The sequence below is a fragment of the Mus caroli genome, chromosome 3, assembly GCF_900094665.2.
Source record: "Mus caroli chromosome 3, CAROLI_EIJ_v1.1, whole genome shotgun sequence".
Classification (NCBI taxonomy): Eukaryota; Metazoa; Chordata; class Mammalia; order Rodentia; family Muridae; genus Mus; species Mus caroli.
The window spans coordinates 79,174,330-79,191,804 of record NC_034572.1 but is presented as its reverse complement, the minus strand read 5'-3'; the positions used below and the strand labels follow the sequence as shown (position 1 = coordinate 79,191,804).

The 17,475-nt window shown below is 37.0% G+C and overlaps 1 protein-coding gene across 3 annotated transcripts in view; it reads right to left on the bottom strand.

Annotated features, from left to right (window-relative positions):
* Window positions 1-17,475, bottom strand: part of Lrba (LPS responsive beige-like anchor protein) — a 591,176-nt gene that overhangs the window by 383,870 nt on the left and 189,831 nt on the right. For all 3 annotated transcript variants that reach the window (XM_029475138.1, XM_021158804.2, XM_021158805.2), the window contains exon 36: window positions 14,233-14,341. In XM_029475138.1, the coding sequence (XP_029330998.1) occupies window positions 14,233-14,341 (109 nt within the window). The remainder of the gene's footprint in view (window positions 1-14,232; window positions 14,342-17,475) is intronic.

The window sequence follows — 17,475 nt, the reverse complement described above, 5'->3', positions numbered from 1 at the left end:
CAGGTGGGATAGGGAGTGGGAACATCCACGTGAAGACAGGGTGGGATGGGGAGGAGGTGCGGGATGTGGAGCAGTTGGAGGGTGGATGGGGAGGGGCGGGAATAGAATATGGAGTGTAAAAAATTAATTACAAGTAAAATTAAATTAAAAAATAAGTAAAGGCTTTCTAGATTTCAATGAAAATGAAGGCACAGCATACCCAAACTTATGAGGCACGATGAAATCAGAGTTAAGAGGAAAATTCACAGCACTGAGTGCCTTCATAAAGAAATTGGAGAGATCCTAAACTAGCAACTTAATAGCACCCCTGAAAGCTACAGAACAAAATGAAGCAAACTCACCAAAAAAGAGTAGAGAGCAAGAAAGAGTCAAACTCAGGACTGAAAACAGAAACCGAAAATTCAGGACTGAATTAAAATCAAAGAGAACAATATAAAGAATCAACAAAACTAAGAGCTGATTCTTGGCAAAAAATCAAGAAGGTAGATAAACCCCTAGCCAAATTAACTAAAGTATACAAAGAAAGTATCCAAATCAACAAAAAGGGAGACATAACAAAAAATGAGGAAATTAAAATATCATCAGATCTTACTACAAAATCCTGAATTGCACCGGGCGGTGGTGGCGCACTCCTTTAATCCCAGCACTTGGGAGGCAGAGGCAGGCGGATTTCTGAGTTCGAGGCCAGCCTGGTCTACAAAGTGAGTTCCAGGACAGCCAGGGCTATACAGAGAAACCCTGTCTCGAAAAACCAAAAAAAAAAAAAAAAAAAAATCCTGAATTGACAAAACTGAAAAATCTAGACAAAACGGATGATTTTCTAGACAGATACCACATACCAAAGTTAAATCAAGATCATGTAAACTATCTAAATGATCCCATAAGCCTCAAGGAAATAGCAGCAGTCATTAAAAACTTCCCAACCAAAAAATGCCCAAGAACAGTGATTTTAGTGCAGAATTCTACAAGACCGTCAAAGAAGAACTAATACCATTACTCCTCAAACGATTCCATAAAAAAGAAACAGAATGAACACTTTCTAACTCATACTATGAAGCCACAGTGACTCTGATACCTAAACCACACAAGGACACAATAAAGAGAACTCCAGACCAGTATCACTTATGAATATTAATGCAAAAATACTCAATAAAATTCTCACAGACTGAATCCAAGGACACATCAAAAACATCGTTAACCAATACCAAGGAGTCTTCGTCACAGGGATGCAGGGATGGTTCAATATATGAAAATCTATTAACATAATCCTATATAAACAAACTCAAAGGAAGAAAATCATTGGTGTCTTTTATTTTTCAGTGTTTTGAATCTGGCTTTTTTCTCTTTAGTCTTACACTGCTTTCAAGCTCCTCTCTTAGGTAGGTACCTTTAGTGTCTGTAGATTCTTTTATTAGCCTCATTTCCCTTGACAGCCTTTGACACCAATGTCATATCCTTCCCTTTGCATTAACTTTCTCACCTGATGTTTTGTTAGTCTGCCCTTAAGTTCTCATGGTTCTCCATTTTTTATTCCTTTGGTCAAAAGTATAGGTCGCTATAAAGCATGATAAAAGAAGGATGTCAAAGTGTTTTCTTTCCCCCAATGCATGGCAGAAGGCAAAGGCAAGAGTGAAAGGCCTAAGCAGCCTAACAGAGTTTAAGGAAGATGGCCAGAAACCAGAAGAAGATAGCTAACAAAGGCGGAAATAGATCATAGTGCAACATATTTTCAAAAGGTCATTTGCGAGAGAGGAAAAATACTGCTATCGTACTAAATGATAGCCTTATTTAAAAAACGGGACACTACATTGTGTAGTCAAGGATTATATAAATTACAAATGACGTCAAGTAAAAAAAAAATTAAAAGACTATTTCAATATAATGTACTACACATAGCAAACTGCCTACTTTACACGTAAGGAAGGGCCATCTGAAGTAGAAGTTTGTAATTCTCAGGAAGCAGGTATCAAAGCGAAGCTCAGGAAAAACCAGCACACCATCTAAGGATCTTTTTCACATTAAGAATCCCATTAGAAAGAAAACACTAAAAGGTAATTGAATTTCCCTCAGTTATCTTCATCTCTGTCAGCCCCTGCTACACTAACTCACTCTCTGGAGCAGAGATAACTCAATTCCGTCCAGCAAGCATATGTTATGAATCTCCAAAGCAAACTTGTCTAAATCATCCCGCTCCTCCATCAAGGCTGCCTGTGGATATGAACTCTGACAGAAAGCAAACAAATTTATTTTTATCTTTTCAATAATTCACTTCTTCACGCTATGATGGAAGAAATCAGGAGATAAATATATGCTATGAGGTTACCGATGTTAAAAAGTCAGCTGAAATACTATCCTTGACTTAAATTTAAAAGTCTTACTGACTCATTCTTAAGGACTAAGACAATGGTATCAATGGATTGTAGAATTGGTAAATTACCTGAAATTTAAATTTCCTAAATTATTATATTTAATGGTTTGAAATTTTTAAAAATACCTTATATTAGTTGATACTTATACAGCTTACAATACAATTTCAATTATTTCACCTCAGAATAACATTATTTACTTGAATTGCCTTATATGAAATAGAAATGAAACACTAGAAAACTCATTGTTAAAAAAATTAATAAATACTAGCTCTTAGAAGGAAATGTTTTCCTGGTCTTCAAGCCACTCTATTACATTTATTATTGGTATTTACTACAAGAATATTAAAAATAAACTGCAAAAAGTATGAGAAATCCTCCCAATGAATTTTTTTATTTAAGCCGAAACCTACTAAGACCAACACATAAAAATTCCAATTAAATAATAAATGAACATGATTGCTTGTCTTTAGTATGGGCTGAATTTCCCAAATGCAGACTCATACTTAGTTTTGATATTTAAATAGTATAAAAGTCATAATAATAATCATCAGTAACAAAATTTAGTGTTTGTTTTAATCACATCATATAATCTTATTCTACATTATATCATGTAGCAAGAATTTTGGTTTGTTAAAAAACATAGAAATAAGCTGGGCGTGGTGGCGCACGCCTTTAATCCCAGCACTCGGGAGGCAGAGGCAGGCGGATTTCTGAGTTCGAGGCCAGCCTGGGCTACAGAGTAAGTTCCAAGACAGCGAGGGCTACACAGAGAAACCCTGTCTCGAAAAACCAAAAAAAAAAAAAAAAAAATAGAAATATTAAGAGAATATGTTTTCATTTTAATCCCAGCTGTGGGTTATGGGGCTCCTTCAGATTGTCCACACACCTGATTATAATCTGCCTCATGCTCTAGCAGGGATGTGATTTTGCCAGCCACAGATAAGTTTCTGCAATTGTGTGATGTTTGGATTCTGGGGACTTTTCGAGAGTATACAGATGCTAGAGTCCTGAGAAGTGGGATGGTTGCTGACTGGGAGTAAGGTATTGGTTAGTGGTTGGCTGCAGTTGGCTGCGGTTGGCTGCTGTTGGTTTGTTAAGTAATCATGTGTAAAGAAGAAACAACAAAGGGATAAATTATATATCCTGATGATGAAGATCAAACTTGCCCCAAGGAACTTGATATTCCTAATCATCAGGAAGTAGTGTAATGAAAATGTCAGCCCGTCTCCTCTACCCTTTTTCTTCTGTCTAGTGATAGGAGGATGAAAGGGTAGAAACATGGTAAAGAGCGGAATAAAAAAGAACCCACAAAGTAGAAGTCCAACTACAATATCATTCATTCAAGATTGATTATATCTACATTTAAAAAATTAAAACAGATCCAGGCAGTGGTGGTACACGCCTTTAATCCCAGCACTTGGGAGGCAGAGACTAGTGGATTTCTAAGTTCGAGGCCAGCCTGGTCTACAGAGTGAAATCCAGGACAGCCAGGACTACACAGAGAAACCCTGTCTCAAAAAACAAAACAAAACAAAACAAAACAAAAACAAAAAAACCCAGGAAATTCAACAAATGTTATCCACTATTCTCCATATAAGATGGGAAGTGTATTTTCTGAATTATGTTCTCAAACTGTGTTTCTTCTTTAACATTCTAATACCTTCTCTCAAAATTTAAAAAAAAAATCTCAAAATATGTACTCAAGCAGGAGTTTTCAAACTTCTTAAAATGTGCTAGTTTTATTTTGTACTATTTCCTATTCCATAATTTTCACATATAATCAGCACTTGTTTGATTAAAGAACTAAAACTATACTTTGAAATCTACCAGTCATGAAGTTCTGAAAATTATTATAACCGTTTTTCCTCTGTACTAAGAGATTGGCAAAAGGGTTCTACTATAATTTGGGGGTTTTTAATTTTTTTTAATTAGGTATTTTCTTCATTTATATTTCAAATGCTATCCCAAAAGTCCCCCAGACCCCCCCCAAGAAGTGGGAGTAGGTGGATAGAATAGCCCCTACCCACCCACTCCCACTTCTTGGCCCTGGCTTTCCCCCGTACTGAGGCAGATAAAGTTTGCAAGACCAATGGGCCTCTCTTCCCAATGATGGCCGACTAGGCCATCTTCTGATACATATGCAGCTAGAGACACAAGCTCTGGGGGTACTGGGTAGTTCATATTGTTGTTCCACCTATAGGGTTGCAGATCCCTTTAGCTCCTTGGGTACTTTCTCTAGCTCCTCCATTGGGGGCCCTGTGTGCCAGGGCCTGGCAAACACAGAAGTGGATGCTCACAGACTTTTGGGTTTTTATACTGAACAAAACAAACTGGTTATATCTAGGAGATACAATACAGAGTTTCCATAAGTGTAATCATTTATTAAACAATTATTTGCTGAGTGCTTAACATGAAAAGCAATGTTTTGTCACTATAGACATGCAGCAGAGTTCTTATTCTCATAAAGCACACAATCAAGATGGAAACAAATAGGTAAGTAAGCAAGGTGTTGCAAATGACTGCATGAGTTTGTAATATAAGACATTACAAGCTTGGTTTATACTTGGGAGATTGGTTGATAGAGGTAGAGAAGACACAGCAAAGAAGGTTTTCATGTAAAATTAGCAAAGGGAAAAGAACAAAGATGAGAGGAGAGAAGAGATGAACAAGGTCTGTGACTGGAGGATGAAGAGATAGGTGCTGGACAAAGACGGGGGGGGGGGCTCACAGGTGCTGGCCAGGGTGGGTGGGAGTCAAGAGCAGGAACTAAGAACACAGAAAAGGAATAGGCTGGTCCATGAAAGGTCTGCAGAACCTAAGGTCCATAATGACTGTTCTGACTTTTTACATAAAAGCAGTGACACAATGACGAAGAAAAAAAAACAAACCAAATACAAAGTTATTTCAGGGGATTTGGACCATTTATGTAGGGGTTAAAGTTACAAAAAGGCAGTATGCAAAACACATATTTGGATGCAAAATCAAAACCATTTGAAGGAAGTGAAGTAAAAGAAACCTAGTGATGGCTAACATGTGTAAACAAGCGGTGGAAGGCCTCTGTTCGGCAGGGAGAAAGCAGACAACAGATGGCAGGGGAAGGCAGTTGCAGAAGAACCCCAACATGGACATGCTATCCAGACACTTCAGGTGCAGACAAAGAGAGGCACTCTGTGCATACAGGTCTCAAGCTGTCGAGAGCAGTACAAGTTAGAAATAAAATTCTGGGAGGTTGAGACGAAAAATGTGTGCCAATAGCAGAACAGGTCTTGAAAAATGCTAGTTAAAAGTACTGGTTATCTTAAAATCATTTTTAAAAAAGACTTAAGATTATTCCCTTCTTACAAGAACAGTATTTTAGTCCAGCTCTTAATTACAGTATTAAACACAAGTAAAAATGATCTACCTAATCGTACCTTTTTCAATTATTCTAAATATACTACATCCCTGTGAATTACTTTGAGTCCAAACTAGGCATTGAAAAATGAATGCTTCCCTCTATACCAATCTATCCTCTTGTACCAATATGTTGAGAGAAAGTGCAGACTCATTAATTAGAAGAAAAAGAGACCATCCTTCGTTAGCTTCATTTTAAGTCTCTGCTTAGTTCAATGATCCAGCTCAAATGGCTGGAGGATATTGTATTTCAAACTAAGTCTCCAGTTTCCTTTAATTGAGGACTAAATATTTTCCAAGTAGCTATCACACAAATATACCTTGCAATGGAGAAGGAGAAGTGCAATAGGAAGACACTTGCCTAAGCAGGACAAGGAGCTCAGCTCAACCCCAGGGTCATGGAAAGAACCAAAACAATGTGCAATAAAAATGTGGAATCCTTAGTTGTGAGTCTGTGACATAACACTGGTATTCATTTGAGAATATAAAGAGAGATATCAATGATGACATATTTGCTTGCACAAACAGGCCCTTCTATGCTTAAAACACAGCTGCCACGCATACAAAGCATAGTGAACACAGCAATACAGAAAAGTCTATGCAAGGAGTTTAAGTTTTTAAACAAAATGCAACTTTTAAGAATTGCATTTAAAAACAGCATTCTTGGATATATCAAAGAAAAGTATCAAATTTGGTTTAAAAAAAAAGCATTCCCTTCAATACAGTAAGAAATTAGTAGTTATGCGTAGCACTTTAAAAGTCTACCCAGAATAAGCTGGGCACAGTGGCACATTCCTTTAATCCCAGCACTCAGGAGGCAGAGGCAAGTGGATCTCTGTGAGTTCAAAACAGTCTGGTCTACAGAATGAGTTCCAGGAGGACCAGCACTACATAGTGAGACCTTGTTTCAAATAAATTAAATAAATAAATAAATAAATAAATAAATAAATAAATAAATAAATAAATAAATGGATGGATGGACGGACGGACGGGTGGATGGATGGAAATGTTTTTGTTGAAATAATTATAGTTAGACTGTTGTGGATAGCCCTGGGGCTAATTTTTTTAATGTTAATTCTGTTCTCCTGTGAGGGGTTGTGAACGAGGAATGAGTCAGCACTCAGGTGATTTTTCTGTAAACCTGCAAAGAGAAAATGGAAGAGGGAGAGGTCGCTGAGGAGGAGGAAGAAGAAGAAGAAAAGCAGAGCAGAAGCACATGGCCTGGAGAAACGGCAAGTTCTAAAGAGGTCTCATAGATGTGGAAGATGGTAGTGTAGATCTGCCCAATCTAGGCGCACCGCGTGTAGTCATATTAACTGTGTTGTGTTTTCATTGCCAGGGGCATACTTGGGGGAGATTTACTGCAACATTAGACCATCACAGTGCCAAAGCATTATTTGTAAAGTGTAACAAATAACACTGAAAACAGGGGCACAGGAAGTAAGGTCTACAGTAGATAGCAGGCCTGACCGGCCTGGGAAAGAGACTGAAGTGTACAACCACCGGTATACAGTGGTGCATCACCATAGGCAGAGAATTGACATAAGGTACAAATTGAAGACAGCCCAGAAGCTATATCTTTTTTTTTTTTTTTTTTTTAGATATTTTCTTTATATACATTTCAAATGCTATCCGGAAAGTTCCCTATACCCTCCCCCTGCCCTGTTTCCCCTACCCAGCCACTCCCACTTCTTGGCCCTGGCTTTCCCCTGTACTGGGGCATATAAAGTTTGCAATACCAAGGGTCCTCTCTTCCCAATGATGGCCAATTAGGCCATCTTCTGCTACATATGCAGCTAGAGACACGAGCTCTGGGGGGTACTGGTTAGTTCATATTGTTGTTCCATCTATAGGGTTGCAGACCCCCAGAAGTTATATCTTGATGGCTTACCTACAACATCATTTAAATACTTTTAAACATTCCAATATACCTAAGAATTTGAACTTCAAATTGAGTTATTTAAGAAAAACAAAATTAAAAGGATAATTTTACAACGAGATGAACAACACTATAATATATTGCATTACTAGAATACTAAGAAAATAGAATGTCAGTGTTTTCACTGCAAAACAGTGATAAGCAAGTGAGGTAATATGTACTAATAAGATTAAATTAGCTATCCCCACAGATACATTCTAAATTTAATATATATCCCTTGTCTTGTCTGTGGATTAAAATACATGAATACGCTACTTTTATGCCACATACAGTGAGTTCAATTTTGATAAACAAATACTATGCACTCACATGACTTAAGAGGCAGTGATAGAAATGGTGACCACTAGAGTCATTATTTCACTACTTGTTAAGGAAATTGTAACCAGAAAAGCCAAGATTGCAATCCATTAAATAATTCTGTTTTCTTAAGGATATATAAAAATAAATTAATTTTAACAATAAATTGCTCACCAGGACAAACAGATACCATTTCCAGTAATAGATTTTGGTTGAATTTGGCCAACATTCTCTCTTATAGACCTACCAAACGCTAGTCAACTGACATTATCACACAAAAATACTCTGTAACTATTTTGTTCAATGTCAATCATATCCTTGCTTTAAAAGATGTATGTTACATATACTGTTCTAACTCTTAAACAGTATGAGTACCCACAGGCATACATATGTTAAGACATTTTTGTAACCTGTTTAACTTTCTTCTGTAGTTGGATGTAAATTATCAACTACAAGATCTATTGTTGTGTGTGTGTTATATGTATATACATCCATGCATACACAGATGAATATGTATATATGTATATATATATTCATCTGTGTATGCATGTACATGCACCTACTTTCATATGGAAGCCAGAGGTTAACTTTGCATGTCTTCCTTAATTGTTCCTGACACAATTTCTCAATGAACTGAGAACTTCCCACAGTTCTGCTATGCTATCTGGCCAGTGAGTTCTGAAGTCTGCCTATCTCTGCCTTTTCGGCATCAGTATTACTGAAACTCACCACAGAGCCACCAGCCAGGTTTTATATATGAGTGGTAGGGATCATATCTCAAGTACCCGTTTGTGCAGGAGCCTCCCCAGACCCTCTGCTGAGTTCTTACTTGATATTTTATTCCTTGTGGCATTAACTTCTGAATAATCTCTAAATTTAAAAACTGTCACCCATTAATTCACTGAGGATAAAGTTGTTAATGAACTGTTGGGACTGTGTTTTTAAAATCTCTTCTTGGGTGGACAAGATAGCTCAGAGGTTAAAGATGTTTGTCACCAAGTCTGATGGCATGAATTCAATCGCTAGAACCTGCACAGTGAAGAGGAAAACACCCAATGGTTGTCCTCTGATACTTACATATTACATATGCACCATGATAATGTGACCCTCACACACTCAGACACACAAAATAAATTAATTTATCATAAGAAGGAAACTAGGAAAGGGGATAGCATTTGAAATGTAAATGAAGAAAATAATTTTAAAAATTAAAAAAAAAAAGAAAAAAGAAAAACATCCACTCAGAGATGCTATGCTTCCTGTATTAAATCATTCCCTTGTCAATGTCAAAAAAAAAAAAAAAAAAAAAAGGCATCATGACAAGTAGTAACTTTTAACAATGTCTAGACAAATTAAAAGGCAAATGCTGCATTGGCTTGCTTCCACAAATGTCATCATATCACATGCTTACAGAGAAAATATTCTCTTGTTATTGATAAGAAAATACATATTTAAAACTAAAACTTAGCCCAAATTTCGGAGAATAAAAGGGGGTTAGGCTGACCTTTATCTCCTTTTTTCAGCCTCTGATGGATAAAGCCAAACAAAACACAGAGTCAAACTTGCTTCTTCTGACCAAATAATAATTTCCCAGGATAATTGCAAAGTATTACATACAGCTGAATTAGTACATAGCACTGTACCTCAAGCTATTTCCTAAAGTTCAGAGCCAAAGCATTGCATCTCTATTGAAAAAAACCTCCCATCCTGCCTTTTCCTATGTATGATAGGTGACCAGAGGAAGGTGTTAGTAAAAGCAAAGATGCCTGACTCACCAGCGCCTTCCTAGCTGCACCATGTAGCTGACATGTGGAAACCACTACCCTAGGGATGAAAGAACTCCCAAGGAGATGAAAGTGTGCAGGTAACTAATGCAAGCCACAGACAAGACCCTGTCTGCCCACGGAAGCTCAGAAGAGTATGAACTACAACGAAGGGGATGAAGAAGAGTCATGCTGAAAGAACAGAAATATTGTCTGTCAAAATCCGAAATAAAGTTTCTTTCCCACTGATTTAATGATTTAAATCAGATGAAAACTTTTATAGTCACATAGGGAACTTTCAACAGTTCAGACATTTCCTGTACTCTTAAATCACTTTCATATGATTTCCCACACACAAATCAATTATAAGAACTTGCAATATTAAAACAAGGAAGAAATAATCATTTTTTTTACTAAATTCAAATGTCAAACTAAGATGTGGAAGTCAGCCACATAAGAGTCATGTGCTCATAAACAGAACAAATATTACTTATTATTTTATAAATACCAATGAAGCAACTACTAAACACAAAATCTATTCCATAATCTTAAATCTGATAGAATTCCCTAAGAATGGGTCATGTTATCAATTAACAAACTTTTTTTATTGGTTATTTTATTTATTTACATTTCAAATGTTATCCCACTTCCCAATTTCCCCTCCACAAACTCCCATCCCCTTCCCCCAGCCCCTGCTTCTATGAGGGTGCTTTCTCACCCACCCACCCACTCCCACCTCATCCCCTACTCTGGGTCATCAAGCCTCCACAGGACCAAGGGGCTCCCCTTCCACTGATGGGAGATAAGGCAATCCTCTACTACATATCCAGCTGGAGCCATGGGTCCACCCATGTGTACTCTTCGGTTGCTGGTTTAGTCCCTGGGAGCTCTGGGGGATCTGGTGGTTGATATTGTTGTTCTTCCTATGGGGTTGCAAACCCCTTCAGTTCCTTCAGTCATTCCCCTAACTCCTCCATTGGGGTGTCTGCACTCAGTCCAATGGTTGGCTGACTGCATCCACATCTGTATTGGTCAGGCTCTGGCATTATTTTGCATGGGCTAATAAGCTGATCAAAACAACAGGCAACAAACGATTAGAAGGTACTGGGCAGTAGTGGGGCACGCCTTTGATCCCAGCACTTGGGAGGCAGAGGCAAGTGGATTTCTAAGTTCGAGGCCAGCCTGGTCTACAGAGTGAGATCCAGGACAGCCAGGGCTAAATATCCAGAGAAACCATATCTCAAAAAACTGAAAAAAAAAAAAAAGATTAGAAGCTGAATGAAAAGCATATTCCAATGAAGATGCTATCACTTCGCCTCCTGTTACAATGTCAGTAAATTATAAGGACTATACACATATACAGACTGTATTGCACTGTAGTAGATCTGTAAACCAACACCTAAACACAATACAAAGACTGAAGTGGCAAATCAGATTTGAAGTTTTTAATTAAATTGCTTAAAGTATGCAATCAACAACACAACACAAATCCATTGGTCAGATCAGAATCTCAATTAAGAACATAAAATATTAATTAGCTTACAGTATCCAAAAAAAAAATCCATAAGTAAAGATTACGTGTTGGCTTTTGTGTTGCTTTTTTTTTTTTTTTACAAAGAATGTTCCCACAAAACATCTAAAGACATACATAGCTAAATGATCATAGTTTATCCCAAAGAACTACATTACCTAGGAAAAGTATTTTCTGCAGTAATGAAGAAGGGAATACATGATCTCCGTTGAAAACAAGTGCAAGCTCTGTGTTATCAACACTTTCTAGAAAAGTTGTAATAAAAATCAGTCCTCATTTAAATATAATTCACTTATGTTTTCCAAATAAAGTAAAATAGAAAATTAGATGTAAGATTTATTCATTCTATTGAAAATTGTTAATGCCTATTATAGTAAGATTCATTAATATACTGGCAATTATCCAAAATTACATGGCTTCAAAATATTATAGTTTTATTGTTCTTACATCTACAAAGAGACAATCCAGGAGTCTGGAATCTTCTATCTTTAATAACCTAGTCAGATTGCCTAAGAGGAAAAAATAATCTTCAACCCCTTATAAATTACTATAAAATGTCATTTTGGATATTTACTTATCTGACATAAGATCCATACTTAAATTGACATATAAGATTAATATTTTATATTATTATTTAATATAGAATAGGGAAATAAACCATTCTCACTATATAGCTGACAAACCCAGGCTATAAAATAGTACTCTGAAAGAATTAAAAATATGTGGGTGTCTCACATTTTACGCATGAGGAAACACAATGAACGGAAAAGGCCAACAAGTTTTCAGCACCTGAAAATGCTAATTTAATTACTGAAAAGAAATCATGCAGAGAAGCTCACTGCAAAACATAATTTACAAAGCATAGAGGAAGTTATATAAAAGTATGAAGAAAATTTTAGTACCTAGTATAGTTATAAACCCAGACTTCTAGAACGCATGGATAATATTTGATCAGAAAAAGCCTGCATAAAAATAGTGGCTGTCCAATAACACCATATTTAAAAATATATTTAAGCAAACAAACAAGATGTGTTAATATTCTAATATGTTGAAATGTACATGCAAAGTTGAAACATAAAAATATTAATATTCATCTTTAAATTGTCATTAAACATAAATACAATATAGTATGTTTGGCTAAATAAATATGCTCTAGGTCCTGTTAGAAAATGTAGCTGGAGTTAGAGGTATGGGTCAATAGGCAAAGACCTGAGATTGGATTTAAAGGACCCACTTAAAGCTTTGTGCAGCAATATATAATAGCTCTATTGCACCAACACTTCTGGAAGTGGGGAAAGAGGCAGCAGAGCAGATCCCCAGAACTCATTCTGCAAGCAGCTTGGTTGAATTGAGCAGCTCCAGGGCTCAATGAGAGACTCTTGCTTCAAAGCTAGGATAGAATGCAATCAAGGAAGACACCGACATCGACATCTGAGCCTTATGAAAAATGGACACGCAAGGGTAGATATACCCACAATACATACACACAGAGTTAGTGAAGTATTTCTAATATAAGTATTTCACTTAAAAGGAATTATGAGTTTATTAATTCAAGCAAATAAATTTACCACACAATATGTAGATCTGCTGAAGTTAATAAGAAGTGAGTTCTAGAGCATAATAAATGAAATTCAAAGCAGTATTGTTTAAAAGAACATCATGAACCTCTTACTGAAACAAATTTTAACTTAAATTGGCTCTGAAAAATAAAATCATTAAGGGATAATTTTTATTACATCTGGATTACAGATGTATATAATTTATGCAAACTGAAACTGCAGAAACAACAAATTTTTAGTAAAACTTAGTATTGAAATGTATACTTTCATACATATACCCTATTTATAAGATAATGTCCAATGTTGAACATGACATAATTTTTAATACACTTCCTGTCTACAGCTTCAAAAACTCTTTAAAACAAAGTTGAAATGTGTACCTACTGATGATCTATGACTTTAATGGAACATCAATACAAAAGGGAAAGATTTCACTGAAATCAAAAAAAGCAAAGAACTAAAGGGATGCACTCCTCAGACATTATTGATAATAGGTAAAACATATCAGCCTCTTTACTATTACAGGCTCTGTAACCAAATATACAACAGAATCTCTGTAAGAAAAAAGTAGTTAGTAGTTAGTAATTAGTAGCAAAAAGTTCAGAAAGTTACTAAAAGCCAAACTCTGGATAACCTTTAAACTATACCCACTGCTCTGCTGTGATGGTTTTCATCTTTTATAAAGAAAAAGAAAAGCATTTGAGCTTATCTATCTTTACATAATAGAAAGTAGCAGTTAGATGTCTTTTAAATATCTTCAATTAAATATCTTTAATTTTTAAATACTTTTAAATATCTTCAATTTTTAACAAATGTTCTCGTCAATTTTTTTTATTTCGTCCATTTTAGTCATTTAGAGAGCCATGACACCAGTCATTCCCTTTCTGAAGTCACGTTTGTTGCAGATGTCCAGGAGGAACTACTAAATTAAGCATTGGTTACAGGATGAGTCAGACAAAACATGGTCCCTCATGGGCCACAGAATGAGAGATGCAGGTATAGCAGGAAGACTCAACAGGCAACAGCCCGGGCTGCCAAGTCGAAAACTGAAAACTCTCAAAACCATCAAACACATACAACCACAACAAGAAACTTGCCAAAGAGGACTACGTCCTTTACTAATTCTCTTTATTTGAAACCACCAGATTACAGCCCCATTCCATTATCAAAAGCAGGTCAACAATACACCAAAGATGCAGTCATCAAATGTCAGGGTGAACTGGTGCTGAACCAGGACAGCTTTCCCAGAATCCTCCTTGATTCTCATAAACTAGATTTTGAAGACTAACAGCATGCTTCTTTAGATTATACTACCATTCTGCTTAAGCAGATAATTACCATCTAAACAGAGTATGTAAACAAACACATAGCAGTATCTTACCTCAAATTCTGCATGTCTGTGAACATCCTCTGCTCTCTGCCTGCTCAGGATAAATTCGGCTTCATTTGCTACTCTTACTAAATGATCCTTCATTGTTTGGCTAAGTAACCTGTAAGAGATGAATATTGTCAAATAAATATATGTATACATCTAATAACAAATGGCTACTTGGGGTTCAATGGTAGTATATTTTGTTCTTTTGAAGAGAAAGGAATATTTAATCCCTTGTTCTTGCTTCACACACAGTGAGGTATCAATATTATTTCACTTCAACAAGTGAAAGAAAGCAGCACCTCTGGTAACAGAGGATTTACTGGCCAACCAACTAAAGCAATTAATAATTCAACGTTAAAGCTGAAGTGGTGAGCGGTAGTGGAAGGGCACCACTGTTTGGGTAAATATCCCCAGAGGGGCATGTGCTGATGACTTTTGTCTTAGTCCAGGACAGTCCTGGAAGGTATGAACTCTTAAGAGTGTGGACCTAGTAGACATCAGGACAACAGGAGTGTCTTTAATTGGATACTGAGATTTTAGACTTTACTCTCTCATAATTCCCACAGCACGCAGCACCCTGATAGGAACAGTTTCTTCTCCATGAACTTCCACCATGATATACTGTCTAGCCACTGGCAAAACCAAACCAAACCAAACCAACAAAAAAACGCCTGGGCCAAGTGAAACAAATAGGTGAGCTGAGCTGTATGAACTGATGAGATTGGGTATTTGTGTCACATCATCCAACACTAACATGGAAGGCAGCCAGGATTTAAGGAGGCAAAGACCCTCATTCACCATGACACTTCTCACTAAGGCGTATGTATTCACAAGACAGACTGCCGACGCTAAACAAACCTGTCCATAACCTCACAGAACAAAGAAGACCAAGTTAGACAATCCAACAAGACAGACGTATGCAGAACCCCAGAATTTTTACCAGGTTTCCAAGCGTAAATTCAAAAATTCAGAAACTACAGCCTAGAATCAAACAACTGAAAAGTATCTCAAGAAAACATTACAGAGACAAAGGAGTATCATCAGGCTCTTCATTTGTATTTTCGTTCCAAAATGAAAATACAACTTTCTATGTTACTATTTTGTTATACCTACAAGATGAATACTTTAATTAGATAAGTTATACAAAAGAAAAATCCCACGTATAAATTAAAGACATTACAAAGAATAAAAGTAAGCAAAACTATCAGGATGGACAAAATAATGCCAATTATGAAAAGCTTCCAAAGAATATATGCTAGGAAGGGCGAAGTCTCTCTAAGATTCGATACAGCCTGGAGTAAGTTCAGTCAAGAAGTTAATATCATCAGCCTCTGCACCACTGTTTATCAGGGAAACAAAGCTGCAGTATTCTATAAAAACCGCCTGCGATAGTTAATATTGTCAAATTGGCAAGATCTAGAATCACTGGGCAATTGTTTAGATAAGGTTAATGGATGTGGGAGACCCACACTCTCAATATGAGTGAGCTGTGCTACTCCATGGGCACTGGAGTCCTAGACAGACTAAATGGGGAGAGCAAGCTGACGCAAGCATTTATAGCACTCTGCTTTTTGAATGTGAATACACTGCGACCAAAAGCCTCGCTCTCTGGCCTCCATGCCTCCCCAGACATGACTGACTGACTCTCAGTCTGTAAAACAAACCCTTCCTTTAATTGCTTTGATCAGGTGTTCATCACAGTAATTAACAGGGTAGCTGTATAAAAACAAATTCACTAACAACTTGCCAAGTTTTGCCAAAGATATGAAGAAGCAGATTCTTTTTTTTACAGGTGTACTGGATACATACAGCATTATCAGAAGCTTGCATGAGATTAATCATAGGCTGAAGATAACTATAAGCAGTTTAAGTCTTGTTCCACAAATATTTTAACAAGTAATTACAAATATGTCCCAAAATCCAACAAAGAGATATTATTAATTAGAAATTATAGAACTGCAAAAAGTAAAGGTAAAATAACTTGAGTGGCCTCACCCAGGGTGAAGGATACAGAGAAATGATCAGTGCACTTGAGGAAACTTGAGTATATTTCATCTAATGTGACCAGAGAGGCTATGAAATTTAAAAAATCATAGCAACTTATGTATGAATAAGAAAAATCTTGACTTTCTAATTTTGAGTGTCAGAATGAAATAAGAGTCAAAGTGAGACTAATGTTTTAGTTTCTTGTTGTTATTGCTGCCGCTGCTATGATAAAACTCCATGGCCAATAAAACTTATATAAAAAAAAAGAGTTCATTTAAGGTTTATTGATCTACAAAGTGTCAAAGATAGTATGGCAGCAGATAGCTAGAACAGGGAGCTGAGAAATCTCACGTTTAATGACAAGCAGGAAGCATATGGAAGTTGGGTGAGGTTATGCAATCTCAAAGCCTGCCTCCAGGGATGTTCCTTCTACAGCAAAGCTGCATCACCTTCCTAAACAGTGGCACCAACTGGCAACAAAGTGTTCACAAATCTACGTCTATGAATTCTCATTCAAACTACCACAGTTCACTCTCTGACCCTGAATTTAAAACAAGAAAAAATACGTATTTCCAACATACAATGCCACTGAATACACATTGTCATTAAAGGGGGGTTAAAAAAAAGGGGGGAGATTGTGGAGAAAAACTGGACCAAAGTAATACTAAAGCCCTGTGTGTCAAACTCCAAAGCCTGTAGCTTCATGTCAAGACTCGAATTTCAAAGGGATCTACCTCTCTAGCTTTGATGCCTACAATCTACATCTCTCTCTCTTTTTTCTTATTTTTTATTGGACATTTTCTTCATTTACATTTCAAATGCTATCCCAAAAGTCCCCTATACCATCCCCCTGGCCCTGCTCCCCTAACCACCCACTCCCACTACTTGGCCCTGGCGTTCCCCTGTACTGAGGTTTATAAAGTTTGCAAGACCAAGGGTCCTCTCTTCCCAATGATGGCCAATTAGGCCATCTTTTGCTACATATGCAGCTAGAGTCACAAGCTCTGGGGGTACTGGTTAGTTCACATTGGTGTTCCACCTATAGGGTTGCAGACCCCTTCAGCTCTTGGGTACTTTCTCTAGCTCCTATGTTGGGGGCCCTGTGTTCCATCCTACAGATGACTGTGAGCATCCACTTCTGTATTTGCCAGGCACTGGCAAAGCCTCACAGGAGACAGCTATATCAGGGTCCTTTCAGCAAAATCTTGCTGGCATATGCAATAGTGTCTGCGTTTGGTGGCTGATTAGGGGATGGTCCCCCAG